Source organism: Saccopteryx leptura, chromosome 2 (genome assembly GCF_036850995.1).
Source record: "Saccopteryx leptura isolate mSacLep1 chromosome 2, mSacLep1_pri_phased_curated, whole genome shotgun sequence".
Lineage (NCBI taxonomy): Eukaryota > Metazoa > Chordata > Mammalia > Chiroptera > Emballonuridae > Saccopteryx > Saccopteryx leptura.
The window spans coordinates 2,910,965-2,924,782 of record NC_089504.1 but is presented as its reverse complement, the minus strand read 5'-3'; the positions used below and the strand labels follow the sequence as shown (position 1 = coordinate 2,924,782).

Sequence of the window (13,818 nt, the reverse complement as noted above, 5' to 3'; positions counted from 1 at the left end):
AACGCCCCCGCCCACCCAGGGACGAGCAGAGCCCCGTGCTCCCGCGTCGGGGGCTCGGCCCCTCGGCCTCAGTTTCCCCACTGTCGGCCTCGGCGGGCGCTGCGGGGTCGGCGCGGCCGGCAGCTTTGTGTGGCCGCGCAGACAATGGCCCGGCCGCGTCGGGCTCCCCAGCCCCTCTCTTTTCCTCCTCCTCCTTCGCCGCCCGAGTGGCTTCTTTTTCTTTTTTTTTCTTTTTTTTTTTTTTGGCAGGCTTGGGAGGGAATTCTGCTCCCGCCCGCGCCCCGCCCCCGCCCCCTGCCCCCGCGCGGCTCCCGGGAACCCCTGGCGGAGGCAAACTTGCAAGTTTGCACGGCGCTGGCTCGCTCGCAACTCGGAGGCCGGGCCGGCGGGAGGCCCGCGGGAGCGCGCGCGGGCGGGGGGCGGCGGCGGAGGGGGGTGCGCGCGGGCGGCGGGCGGGGCGGGAGCGCCGGGCGGGGCGGCGGCGCTGCGCCGAGTTCGCGCCCGTCGCGGGCCCCCCGCCGCCTCCCCCCCCCCCCCCCCCGCCGGCGCCGCAGCGGTCGGAGCGGGGCGCGCGGGCGCGCGTGGCGGGGGCGCGGGCGCGGGCGCGCGGCGGCGGCGCGCAGCACAAGTAGTTTACATTGTTGGGCGACTTTTGCAACAACTCGCCGCGCCGCGGCCTCCGCGCGCCGCCGCCGCCCCGCCGCCGCCGGCTCCCGCCGCCCGGGCCCGGCCGGCTGCGCCGGGGGCCGCCGCGCTCGCTGCTGCCCGCCGCGGCCGCGGAGCCGCCGCCGACATGGATACCAAACATTTCCTGCCGCTGGGTGAGTGCTCGCGGGCCGGCGGGCGGCGGGCGGGGGCGCGTTCCCGGCGCGCGCGGGGCGCCCCCCGCCCCGGGCCTCCGTGGAGTTGGGGCGCCGGGCTCGGGGCGGGGGGCCGGGCAACTTTTCCCCGCGCGCGCCGGGCGCGGAGGGGGCGAGGGCGGCGGGCGCCCCGGGGCCGCGGCGGGGCCGGCGGGACGACTGGGACGGGGTCCGTGCCGCACGGCCTGGCAGCGCCCCCCGCGGCCCCGGCGCCCGGCTCCAGCCGGCGGCGCAGGGACCGGGCCGGCCTGGCGGGCGGAGCAACTTGTGCGCCTTGGGATCGGGACGGCTTCCGCGCCGCCCGGGCCGCCGAGTCCAGCAGGCCGCCGGCCGGAGCACACGGGACCCTCCTCCCCCAGCGCAGCCCAGGCGCGGTGGGCAGGGTCAGCGAGGGGCCGAACGGCCGGGGACGTCAAACCTGCCGGTGCCCCGTCCCAGAATGGGGCCCCCTTACTCTGGCGCACTCCGGGTGTTCTCCCGGGCCTTCTCCGGGGCTGGCCCTACACTTGGGGGGGGGGGAGGACGCCCCAGAGGTACTGACGGTCACTTTTCCTGTCCTTCCACTGCCATCCTGCTCGGTGGCTTCCTAGCCGCAGACTGTCTTTCAAGTCCAGGATGGGACTCACCTTGGGAGGAGGAGGGGGCATGGCAGGCGCCCCCAGCCGTTGCCCTCCCTAGGGGTTGGGAGCCAGTAAAAAGCAAGGGAGGGGGAGGTGGCCGGGAGACTTTATAAATGAGTGCAGGGAAGGATATTAATTTGGTGGTGGGGACAGCAGCCAGGCTGTCAGGCTGGGTGAAGAATTTGCCCTGAATGGAAATTAAAAAAGCTGATTCTCAATGAAACCCCACGGTCGCTTCCCCCCACCTCTCTGCCCACCCCTCTGCAGCCTGGGGTGCAGTTTGGCCACCTGCTTGGTGGTCAGAGAACCTAGCACGGCCGTGCAGGGACCTTGGTGTGGTTGGGAGCTGGTCCCCAGAGTGTCGGGGCCGGGCTCTGAGCACTGAGCGCCCTCACAGAGGACGAGGGCTTGCTGCAGGATGAGGGGGGCAGGGTTCCGAGTTTGTCAGATCGAGGACTCCCTCCCTGACTCTGTTTAATGAAGACCTCGGGAGCACCCCCCCTTTCCCTAAGCCCTGGAGGCGGTGGGCCCTCGCACCCATTTTACAGATAAGGAAACTGGCTGGCCACGGCCGGGGCCACCAGCTACCGAGGGGTGGACTTGGGATTCAGACCACCAGCTCTCGGAGCCGGGGTGTGTGGAGCAGGGAAGAGAGCGGAGTTGTTTGTGACTCGCTGGTGCCTGGTGTAGTGTGGGGCTGGCGGGCTCCTGTGTGGGCCGGTGTCTCCTCCCCATTAACGCGTGAGCACCGTGCACAGGCACACGCACACACACACACACACACACACACACACACACACACACACAGAGGCAGAGCTAGGTTCTCCCAGAGGAACCCTTCTAGAACAAGAATGCTCACTTTAAGCCCCCCCCCCCCCCCACGTGGCAGGGTCCTGCTGGGTACTGGGAGCAGGACAGGTCTCTGTCCCTGACGTCCTGGGTGTTGGCACACGTGGGGCCCAGGTGGCAGGATGGCTGTGCCCCATGAAGGGGAGAGGTCACGCCTAGGAGCCACCTCCGTTCTGCTGGTGGCCTCCCTTCCAGGCAGCCCACACACCCCAGGCCTGAGCCGAGAGGCCTGGGCTCTGATTACATTTTATTTTTTTCTAAGCTTGTGACCAGCTCTGAAGTCCACTGGAGTTGAAGGTCCATTTCAGCGGCTACTTGCCTAAGCCCTTTTGTCAACACAGCCTAATCCCTCCTGGGGGGTGGTGAGTGTCAGAGGAACGCCTGGGAAGGCCCTACCGCCCCTCTGTGCTGCCTGGCCACCTCGGTTAGAGAGGGCTTCCTCCTCCCGGCACCGCCCCTCTGTGCTGCCTGGCCACCTCGGTTAGAGAGGGCTTCCTCCTCCCGGCACCGCGCCGTGGGGCTTGGTGGGCTGGGACACTCGCCCTCACCCGCCAGGCGCCTCCCAGCTCCTGCCGGCTGGGCCACTGGCGAGGGCAGGGATGAGCCCAAGGCATGGGTCTGAAGGCCTCTCCTTCCTGCCCTGCTGCCCAGCCCCCCGTCTTCTTCAGTGGGCAAGGCCTGTGCTGCCGGCCTCCAGGACCGTGGGACGGACGGCGAGCCTGTGACGCTCTCTGGAGGTCTCAGATCACACCAGTCTCCCTTGGCAGCTAGTGACCCATTTCCCCAGGGAGGGGCAGGTGGCTAGTAACAGACGGATAGGCCTACCGGCTCCCCTCTGAGGGGCTCTTTGGGACCTGGATGAGCTTGGAGCCCTGGCGAGGGGGCTTCTGGTAACATCGGAGCCCTTGGGACCCAAAATAGAGCACGTTCTGGGGCCTCCCGAAATAACAGGGTCACGTGACTCGCAGGAGGCCAGGCTGGGAGTTGGGGCCGGAGCTCCCTTGCCCAGGGCTGGGAGTTGGGGCCGGAGTTCCCTTGCCCAGGGCTGGGAGTTGGGGCCGGAGTTCCCTTGCCCAGGGCTGGGAGTTGGGGCCGGAGCTCCCTTGCCCAGGGCTGGGAGTTGGGGCCGGAGCTCCCTTGCCCAGGGCTGGGAGTTGGGGCCGGAGCTCCCTTGCCCAGGGCTGGGAGTTGGGGCCGGAGTTCCCTTGCCCAGGCAGCTCTCTCCAGCCCGGGCACTGCTGACGGCTGGGGCGTTTGTTTCGGTAAACTCGAGAGGGGGATCTGTTTGTTGACGGGAAAGTGTCAGGGTGAGAAAAACAGCTGTCAGATGTGGCCTGACCCACCGTGGCCTGACCGCCTGACCGTGGCCTTGCCGGCCGCATCTTCCCCCAGGACTGGCTGTCATACCCGGGCCCAGCGTGCAGCCTGACCCCCTCTGCCCAGACATGGGTGGGACAAGCAGCTGGGGGCCCCCAGGATGGTCGGGGCTGTGAGCCAGGGTTAGGCGGCTCCACCAGCTCTTCCAGCTGTGCCTGTCCTTCAGGGCCTGCGGGGAGCTGCACCTCCTCCAGGAGGCCCTCTGCCTGCGCTCTCTCGGCACCCACCCCCACCCCACCCCCTCTGGCAGTATTGGTTGGTGGTCTTCATTTCCTCTCCTGGGAAAGGAGCCCGGAGGTGGGGTAGTTGTGGAATGACTGTGCAGGCGCAGAACGCGTGCTTGGGGGTGGGTCCCCTGCCCGGAGGGGCTGAGTGTGCGTGCCAAGGCTCTGGCACCCAGAGAGGGGCCCCGCGCTGAGTGAGGTGGGACAGACGTGAGCTACGCACAAGGCGGCGTGGGGGTGGGCGGGAAGCCTCACAAGCCTTCCCAGACCTGGTGGACGCTGCCCGCGGGGCCTCCTGTTCTCGGGTCGGGTGGGCTCTTTCCACAGTTGGCGTGTTTCAGGGCTGGAGCCTCGTGGGGGGTGGTCAGGGCCAGTCTTTCAGGAGGTGACGGCTCCTGCCCAGCTGCTGGGCCCGGTGCAGCAGCTCTCCGACGGACACGGAGCGGAGACGTCTGAGCTGGCTCGGCTGAGGCTTCACAAGCCAAGACCTGCCCTCTTCCCTTCGCCACCTTCGCCACCTTCCCCACCGGCTCCACCTTCTCCACCTTCCCCACCTTCCCCACCTTCCCCACCGGCTCCAGGTGTTCAGAGCCGCCTTTTGTGGCCAGGGCCCATTCATCGGCCTGTTTCCATGGGAATGGGCCACTGGTGGGGCTAGGGATGGGGGGCAAGGGTTTGGGGGCCTCGAGCCTGGTTGCCTGGGTGGTGGGGCTGGCATCGGTTTGGGGATCACCTTCCAGGCCTGTGTTCCCATGCTGGTTAGGGTGGTTGATTTCGAGGATGTGGGGGAAGGGTGGGGGAGGGGTGCCCCTCCCCTCGCCTCCCCTCCCCCGCCTGCAGCGTTGATACTTTGTAAGGTACGTTGATACTTTGTAAGGTACGGCGCCAGCCTTGACTCTCTCTTCCTCTTCTCCTTTTCCTCACGTTCAGACCCCGTTGTCATTGGCTCCCCCAGACCCCTCTCTCTGGAAGGATGTGGCCATCCCTTAGGGGAGGACCCTAAAGCCATACCTCCCGGTTGCTGGTCAGGCCACTGGGCATCTGGTCCTCTGTCCTTGCAGCCTGTGTGTGGCCTGCCTCTCCGAGCCTCCCCTGTCCATCTGTACAATGGACACACGTCTGGGCTCTTCCCGGCCGCGGGGGAAGGGAGTGGGTTTGTCGTGGGGGCGTGTGTACCTCCGACTCCTACTGGGGCAGCTCAGGCCCTGTTCTGAGTGCCGGGCCAGAACAGGGCCCCGAAGCCTGGCTGATGGTCAGGCGTGTGGGGCAGATCGGGGGCAAGGGGGCTGCCCCATGTCCTCCCCTGCTGGGTCCCCCTGCCCAGGCTCTTCCCGAGGCCCACAGGAGGCGCGTGGGAGCCAGGGACTCTCCCGCAGGCTGAGTCGAGCCAGGCGTGAGCTGTTCTGAGCGGTGGTGCCCGGGCGCCTCCCAGACGGGGAAATTGCACCCTGGAGTGACAGAACGCTCCTCTAGCTCAGCAGCCGAGCGTGCGGGAACTGGAGCAGAAAGCAGCTCGTAGCGTCGGCCCAGGCCCGTGCGGGGAGAGCGGGGATGTGTGCACACGCTCGTGCAGGGCCTGGGCGTGCAGCTCGCACACGCGCTCCGCCGGCTCTGGCTGCACTGTGCCCCTGCCACCAGCCCTGCCTGCAGCTCTGCCGGGCACTGTTGTGTGTGTCCCTGTGACCCCGTGTCTCTGTGTCCTCGTGTCCCTGTGCCCCATGTCCCTGTGTCCCTGTGCCTGTCCCTGTGTCCCTGTGCGTGTCCCTGTGTCCCTGTGAGTGTCCCTGTGACCCCGTGTCTCTGTGTCCTCGTGTCCCTGTGCCCCATGTCCCTGTGTCCCTGTGCCTGTCCCTGTGTCCCTGTGCGTGTCCCTGTGTCCCTGTGAGTGTCCCTGTGACCCCGTGTCTCTGTGTCCTCGTGTCCCTGTGTCCCATGTCCCTGTGTCCCTGTGTCCCTGTGTGTGTCCCTGTGTTCCTGTGAGTGTCCCTGTGACCCCGTGTCTCTGTGTCCTCGTGTCCCTGTGCCCCATGTCCCTGTGTCCCTGTGCGTGTCCCTGTGTCCCTGTGTGTGTCCCTGTGTTCCTGAGTGTCCCTGTGACCCCGTGTCTCTGTGTCCTCGTGTCCCTGTGTCCCTGTGCCCCTGTGCGTGTCCCTGTGTCCCTGTGCGTGTCCCTGTGACCCCGTGTCTCTGTGCCCCATGTCCCTGTGTCCCTGTGCGTGTCCCTGTGTCCCCGTGTCCCTGTGAGTGTCCCTGTGACCCCTTGTCTCTGTGTCCTCGTGTCCCTGTGCCCCATGTCCCTGTGTCCCTGTGCGTGTCCCTGTGTCCCCGTGTCCCTGTGAGTGTCTCTGTGTCCCTGTGCGTGTCCCCGTGTCCTTGTGAGTGTCTCTGTGTCCCTGTGTGTGTCCCTGTGAGTGTCTCTGTGTCCCTGTGCGTGTCCCTGTGTCCCTGTGCGTGTCCCCATGTCCCTGCGCCCCTGGGTGGGTGGAGTTGGTGACCGGGGTGCTGCTCGGCCTGGCTTCTGCGTCTCCCGATCTGGATGGATGGAGCTCCATGGTCCCTGCCTGTCCCATTTTTCTAAGTCTGTCCTGGCTGTTCAGGGCCCCGTGCTGCCCCTTCCAGGGTGCTGGTGGTTCTGCCCATTCTGCACCTGCTGTGTACCTGGGACTGGGCCCTCAGACGGGGAGACGGGGGGACCGGGCCCTCGGACGGGGAGACGGGGGGGACCGTGCCCTCGGACGGGGAGACGGGGGGACCGGGCCCTCGGACGGGGAGACGGGGGGACCGGGCCCTCGGACGGGGAGACGGGGGGGGGGGACCGGGCCCTCGGACGGGGAGACTGGGGGGGGGCGGGCCCTCGGACGGGGAGACGGGGGGGGGGGGACCGGGCCCTCGGACGGGGAGACTGGGGGGGGGGACCGGGCCCTCGGACGGGGAGACGGGGGGACCGGGCCCTCGGACGGGGAGACGGGGGGACCGGGCCCTCGGACGGGGAGACGGGGGGGGGGACTGGGCCCTCGGACGGGGAGATGGAGCCCGAGGCCTGTGGCAGCCTCAGTGCTGTGCCCGGGTCCCTGGGCGGCGACCTGCTCTTTCTTAGCCGACTGAGTTCCTAGTTGGGGCTCCCTGAGGCCCCGCCGAGCAGGACCCGTCGCCGGGATGGGGGGTGCCGCTCCCCAGACCTCCTTGATCCTCAGGTGGCGTGTCCCGATGCTGCTCACCTGCTGGGCCTGGGTCTGTGCCCCGGCCTGGGACTGGGGTCTCGGGCCCCTGGGAGAACCAGTGTTCTGTCCTGTGGACCTGGCGGGAAGTGGGAAGCTGTCTGTTCTGTTCCTGTTCACGCCCTGAGGCCCTCTGGGACCGCAGACCCTCGGTCCTTATTCAGGGTGTCCTGGGCTGGGGTGGGATGAGGCAGAGGCTGTCAGTGCTCTGGAAAGCCATGGGCTGGGACAGCAGCCGAGGACCCCTGTGGCCTGGTGCCCACCTCCTCACCCCTCCAGGGTGGAGCTGTCTGGAAGCAAATTCCTGAGGGACCTGGTGGTGGCAGCGGTGGGGGGTGGGGTTGGACAAGTCCCCAGGGCAGAGTGGGGCCTAGTCCTGTGTGGCCTCCATGCCCAGCGCACACGTACGCACGAATGCCACGTGCACACGCAGATGCACACAGGAATACATAAACGGTGCACGCACAGACCCACATGAACACGTCACAGTGGCATGCACACACACACACGTGCACACACAGGAATGCACATGCCTGTGCACGCACGTTCCCAGCCTGCCTGGCCGATCCTAACAGCCTCTACAACAGCCTGTTTCTTAGAAGGACCAGGCCGGCTGGCCGGGTTCCCTCCCCGCGGCCCCTGGGGCACACCCGCTGGGTGCTGGCCTGGTCCTGTCTTGCCTTCCTCCAGAGATGGGCGGGCGTGAGGAGTGGTGGGGTGGGGAAGGCTCCCTGTTGGAGCCGTTCTGGCCTGGGCTCTGCGGGAGAGGCAGGGCTGCCCCAGGTGGTGGGGGCAGGGCTCTCCTGCTGGGGGCAGGGCCATCAGTCCGTCTGTCCATCCATCCGTCCGTCCATCCGTCCGGCCGAGACAAAGGCCAGAGGCTTGTAGGGCTGGAGCTGGGTGAGGTGGCGACGGGTGAGAGGAGGCTGGAGAGACACGGGGCCCTGGGACCGGGTCAGGTGTGTGGGGGTCTGGTGTTCGGGGCCTGGGGTGGCTGCGGTCACAGCGACATTCGTAGTTGGAACTAGGTCGCCCGCTCTGTGCAGAGGGTGAGCTGGAGGCAGGCAGGGGCTCGAAGGAGGCGGCTCTCAGGTGGCTTGGAGCCGGACAGGCAGGTAGCCCCACGAGGGGCCTGTTCCTCCTTTACGCTGCTGGGCTTCTGGGCACAGCGGCCAGGGCTGTGGGTAGGGGATTTCAGCAGGCTTCCTGGGGGTCAGGCTGGGCCCCTGGGCTGGGCTGGGGGGTCTCCTCCTTCCCTGAGCACCTGGCTGAGAGAGGACCCTCTCCCCCTCCCCCTGGCTCTCATCTGGTTCCCTCTCTCCCTTCCTGCCACTTGAGCTTGGCCCGTCCTTGGGGAGATCCTCTCCACCCCAGGGGCCTCTCCCCGTGTGGATGGAGAGATCCTGGGGCATGGGGTGCCCGTGGCGTCAGCGAGGAGGCCTGGGGTCTCTGGGGAAGGTGGCTGAGTGGTCTGCTGGCTGAAGAGGCTCAAGCCCAGAACGCCGGGTGACGTTCTGGGGACAGGTTGTCCTTGGTGGGCAAGGAGGCGTCTGGGCTTGCTGAGGTCAGGGCAGGGCTCTGAGGACCGTGGTGGGGAGTGACCTTAGGGCCCTTGGGGTACCAGTCCCCCTGGGGTCACCATGTGCAGTGTTACCTCAGGTCCTCGACTGGCCTGTGGCTCAGTCCCTGAGACAGGTGGCCCCGGGCTCTGCCAGTGGAGGCCGGGCACACGAAGGGGAGTCTCACTCGGGTTCGGGCCGACCTGCGCCTGGCCCTGGCCTCCCCACGCCTCCCTGGGCTCGTCCGATCAACAGCGACGTCCCGCTGTCCCTCACTTTCCCTGGCTGTGCCCTGTACCCTGGGCACCGGGCCGGTGGTGATGGGCCTCAGCAGAGCCTGTGGCCGCGGTCCTGAGCGAGGGAGGGAGCGAGGGAGGGAGGGAGGCAGGAAGGAGGGAGGGGAGTGAGTTGGGCCACGGCCAGGCCGTGTGTAAACCCTCCAGTGCGCAGTTGGATAAGCCCCACGGAGTTCAAAGCCGCCCCGGTGTGGGCTCCGGGCTGTAATGAGGTTACTGATTCAACAGGCTTCCTGGTGCTGCCGCCCAGAACCAAGGAGGCTGGGAAGCCCCGGGGAGGGATCTAAGTATCCCATAATTGACCAATTTAGCTTAAGTGTCCGAACTGGCCCCGGGCAGAGGTCAGGTGGTGACAGCCCAGGTGGCCGCCCTCGCTCTGCTGGGCTCCCGTGGACGGCTCGGCAGGACGGCTGCCCTGTCCAGAGCCCTCTGGGGCAGCTGGGCCCGGCTGGCCTGGTGCCTCCACCTGGGACTCCCTCCCCCGGCCCTCTCCCCCTCCCTGCCGTCTGCTGTCTGGGGATCAGCCCTAAAGCCATGTCCTTCCGAAGCCTCCTGGCTCGCCCCAGCCCGAGCCTGCCGGCTGCCCCCTCGGCCCTCCCGTCTCTTGTGTGTGGTGGGGAGTGCAGGGTGGGGGGCACAGCGTTGGACGTGGTGCCGGGCTGCCGGCTGCCCCCTCGGCCCTCCCCGTCTCTCGTGTGTGGTGGGGAGTGCGGGGTGGGGGGCACAGCGTTGGACGTGGTGCCGGGCTGCCGGCTGCCCCCTCGGCCCTCCCCGTCTCTCGTGTGTGGTGGGGAGTGCGGGGTGGGGGGCACAGCGTTGGACGTGGTGCCGGGCTGCCGGCTGCCCCCTCGGCCCTCCCCGTCTCTCGTGTGTGGTGGGGAGTGCAGGGTGGGGGGCACAGCGTTGGACGTGGTGCCGGGCTGCCGGCTGCCCTCTCTGCTCTCCCCGTCTCTGGTGCGTGGTGGGGAGTGCAGGGTGGGGGGCACAGCGTTGGACGTGGTGCCGGGCTGCCGGCTGCCCTCTCTGCTCTCCCCGTCTCTGGTGCGTGGTGGGGAGTGCGGGGTGGGGGGCACAGCGTTGGACTCGGTGCCGGGCTGTCTGGGTTCCAGCCTCGCTCGTCAGGACCTCTGGCCCACGGCTGTCTTCCGTGGGGCAGTCACGCTGCTGTGGGGACATGTGAGGTCGGTGCACACGGGGCGGGGGCCTCAGGGCTGTCCTGGGAGAGCAGGTGCGTGGTCAGTGTGGGCCCGGGACGTGCCAGCCGCCCACCTCGCCGCCTTCTCTCTTTTCCAAGGCTTCCCGAGGGCCAGGCCGGGCCGGGGCAGGCCGATGTAGCCCCGCGGCACCCACACGGGGGTCCAGGATGTGCAGGAGACCCCCATGGCTGACGGGCCAGCCCCCGCTCTTCAGTGAGCCCGGGTTTCGTAGCCAGAGCCCCTCCTGCCTTGCTGTCTGCTGGCCCCTCAGAGGCAGGGCTGGGCGAGGGGTAGCGTGGGTCAGCAGTGGCCACAGGGCGGCCCTGTGCCGAGCTGTCCCGTGCTCCGTCTCCACGGGGACAGACTCAGGAGGCGGGGGCTGTCATTCCCACGTTTCCGGGACGAGGGCTCAGAAGCAGGGAGGTTGAATGACGTGCCTCAGATGCCCTTGCTGGGGAGGACCCGGCAGGCCGCCTTGGGGGGGTTGAGCCACAACGGGTGTTCTTCCTGAGACAGTCAGCACTGACCGCACAGCTCCTGAGACCCGGGTCCGTCCAGAGTGGCTGTGCCCTTGGCAGAGGTGGTCACTGTTGCTTCTGGGGGTGGTTTGTGGCTGGGAGCTCTGGGAGGTCCCCGAGTCCCCTCGTCCTGCCCCGGTCTGGTGGTCGGGCGGTCCCCGAGTCCCCTCGTCCTGCCCCGGTCTGGTGGTCGGGCGGTCCCCGAGTCCCCTCGTCCTGCCCCGGTCTGGTGGTCGGGCGGTCCCCGAGTCCCCTCGTCCTGCCCCGGTCTGGTGGTCGGGCGGTCCCCGAGTCCCCTCGTCCTGCCCCGGTCTGGTGGTCGGGCGGTCCCCGAGTCCCCTCGTCCTGCCCCGGTCTGGTGGTCGGGCGGTCCCCGAGTCCCCTCGTCCTGCTCCGTTCTGGTGGTCGGGCGGTCCCCGAGTCCCCTCGTCCTGCCCCGGTCTGGTGGTCGGGCGGTCCCCCACTCCTGAGCTGGGGTGCGGCCTGAGGCTGGGGCGGTGGCCCAGGTCTGCCCTTCGCCCAGCTGGCCGTGGGCCTGGCGTGCCCCTCTCCTCTCTGGGCCTCCGTCTCCCGGGGGCCCTCTGGCAGGACGCCTCCTTCCCCTCCGCCATCTTGGCCTTGTTCCCATGAGCTGGTGGCTGTCTGGTGGGGATGGTGCAATTGGGGGCCTGTTCCTTAGGAAATGACTCTCGTCACCTCCTCTGTTGAGGGTGCGGGGTTTGGTTCCTGAAGGCTGGGGGCGGGGGAGAAGCCATGGGCTCTGAGTTGGTGGAGTGGGGCGTGTGTGGTCACTCCAGCGAGGCCTCGCTCTGGGTTGAACTAGGAGTGTGGTGGAGAGACACTTTGGGGGTGAGCAGTGTGCAATGGGGAAATGGTGAATCTCACTTATTGGGGTTGGACTCAGCAGGGGGCAGTGGGGCCCCGCTTTCCTTGGTCTCTGACTACAACTGCTACAACTCTCTAGAACCCCCCCACCCATGCCCCCCAGGTGACAGCTTGGCCTCTACACAGTGTCACGTGGCCCTGTGGCCTTTTCTGCCGTGTCAAGAACCACTCCCCCGTCTCTCTGACTTGACTGGGTTTAAAACTCGATGATGAGAGAGGCTGCCCTGTGTGGTGAGTGCCCACCAGCTCTGAGCGGGCGGTCCTGGGGCTCTGGGCCAGCAGAGCCACTTGTCTGGACCTCAGTTGCCTTCCCTGTAAAGTCAGGGAGGCTTCAAAGAGGAGGTGATGTTGTAGGTGGGTTTTAAGGGATGAATAGGAGTTCTGTGAAATGGACGATGGAAAGAAAGTCAGGTGGAGAGAATGGTTGGACCCTTCCCAGGGAGTTCTGGCCCCAGCCAAGGGTCCGGAGAGGGCATGTCCATGTGGCCGTGGGTAAGGTCGGGGGCCTTCCTGGAGGATTTCAGAAGGATCTGACTGTGTGGCCCGGCTCCTCCCTTGCTGGCTGGGTTACAGGTCCCTGCTGGTGAGCAACCATGTGAGAGCATGGGGGGTGTGCGGGGTGTGGTCAGCTGGTCTGGGAATAATTAACTGTGGGAGGAGGTGGGGCTGGGAGTGGGCCTGGTCACCACCTGGAGCCCCCTCTGAGTCGGCCGGTCCTCTGCCGGCCCCTGGGCTGACTCCCCACGCTCTGGAATGTGCCGATCCAGAGCATGGCCCATGCCGGCCCTCCGCGCGCTGCTGCGCCCGCCCGGACCCCCGGGCCCTGGGGTGAGTGCCGCTGTCGGGCCCCCACTCCGCCCGGTCGTCTGTTCCCACGGCCCGTGACCCGGCCCCTCGGCGCCCAGCGCTCCTGTCCTGTGGGTGCTGTTTGCCCAGGGGTCTCCCGTGGGTGCTGGGCTGTGTGGTGGCCTGTCACCGGGTCCTAGCTGAGATTGAGGAAAACAGCTCTGATTGGGGGCAGAGTCCAGGGGAGAGTGGGGCGGCCCCCGCCCCGCCCCTGCTCCCGGACTTTCTGCCTGGGATCAAGGTCAGGAGGCGGGCTGGGAGGCGGGGCCGCGGCCTCGGGGCGGCTGGTCCCTCTGGGCTCAGCTGTGGTGAGGTGGGCCACGGCCGGGCGGGGGGGCAGTGCTGGCCACGGCCTCGTCCTGGGACGGCAGGGAGGGAGCTGGCCTGCCCTCCGCCCTCTTCTCTCCCGTGGGCACAAGGTCTGGGCACCGGCTGGGACCCCAGGAGAGCCTGAGGGGCTGGCACGCTCAGGGCCCCTGCCTGTTCGTTCCGGCTGCGCCACACGAACTTGGTGACTTCCTCACTCTTTCTCTCAGTTTCCTCATTTGTAAAATGGAAGGAAGGATGTTGGGCCCCGTGGGAGGTGAGGGGCGGTGTCGCTGCTGCCGCCTCTCCTGCAGGACCCTCGGCCGGCATGTGTGTCCTCGGCCTGGGGCCCTGCGACCTCAGCCCCTGCGCATCGGTGGGGTTGGCTCCGAGGTCTTGTTCACCGAGCCCGCAGCGCCGGGCGCTCTCGGCCACAGGAAACGTTTGTTGAATGACTTCGGGTCCTCTGCAGATTTCTCCCCGCCGAGGTCTTGTTCACCGAGCCCGCAGCACCAGGCGCTCTCGGCCACAGGAAACGTTTGTTGAATGACTTCGGGTCCTCTGCAGATTTCTCCCCGCCACCATCATTTCAGAAAGGCCGTGGGGTGAGCCCACCCCCTTGCGAAGTTGGCTTTTAAAATGAATGAAATGATTTGAACACCTTTCTTCTGGGGCGGAGGGGAGTCTATCCCAACTTTCAAGGGAGGGAAGTCCTGCTGTGTGTCTAGCCCGGTGCTGATTCTTGAGACAGTGGGCTGAGACGCTGCCCTAGGGGCTGCCCTGCGCCAGTGCTCGATGCCAGGGGTCCCGGGAGCCGTCCGCGAGCCCGCAGGCAGGGCCGTGACCGCGTGTGTTCCTGTCCACGGGGTGAGCCCCCACCCTCGGTTCTGCTCACTTGAGACGCACCTGCCACTGGACAGAACCTGGTTTCCTTGGACCCACTGTCCAGGTGAAGCGTGGGGGGGACCTGCGGCCAGAAATGACCTCCGTGTTGGAACCGAGTTCCTTCCTTTGCTGCTGGGCCCACGCTGTCGGATGGGTGAGCGGGGAGCCGTCCTGGGCGA

General features: G+C 67.7%; 1 protein-coding gene across 2 annotated transcripts in view; it reads left to right on the top strand.

The window, feature by feature from the left end:
- Positions 1 to 643: 643 nt before the first annotated feature.
- Positions 644 to 13,818, top strand: part of RXRA (retinoid X receptor alpha) — a 116,017-nt gene continuing 102,842 nt past the window's right edge. The window contains exon 1 of one of the 2 annotated variants that reach the window (XM_066366740.1): positions 644 to 821. In XM_066366740.1, the coding sequence (XP_066222837.1) occupies positions 794 to 821 (28 nt within the window). In that variant the 5' untranslated portion in view covers positions 644 to 793. Of the gene's footprint in view, positions 822 to 12,272; positions 12,431 to 13,818 lie in introns of those variants that run through there. The other variant, XM_066366738.1, reaches the window with a different exon arrangement.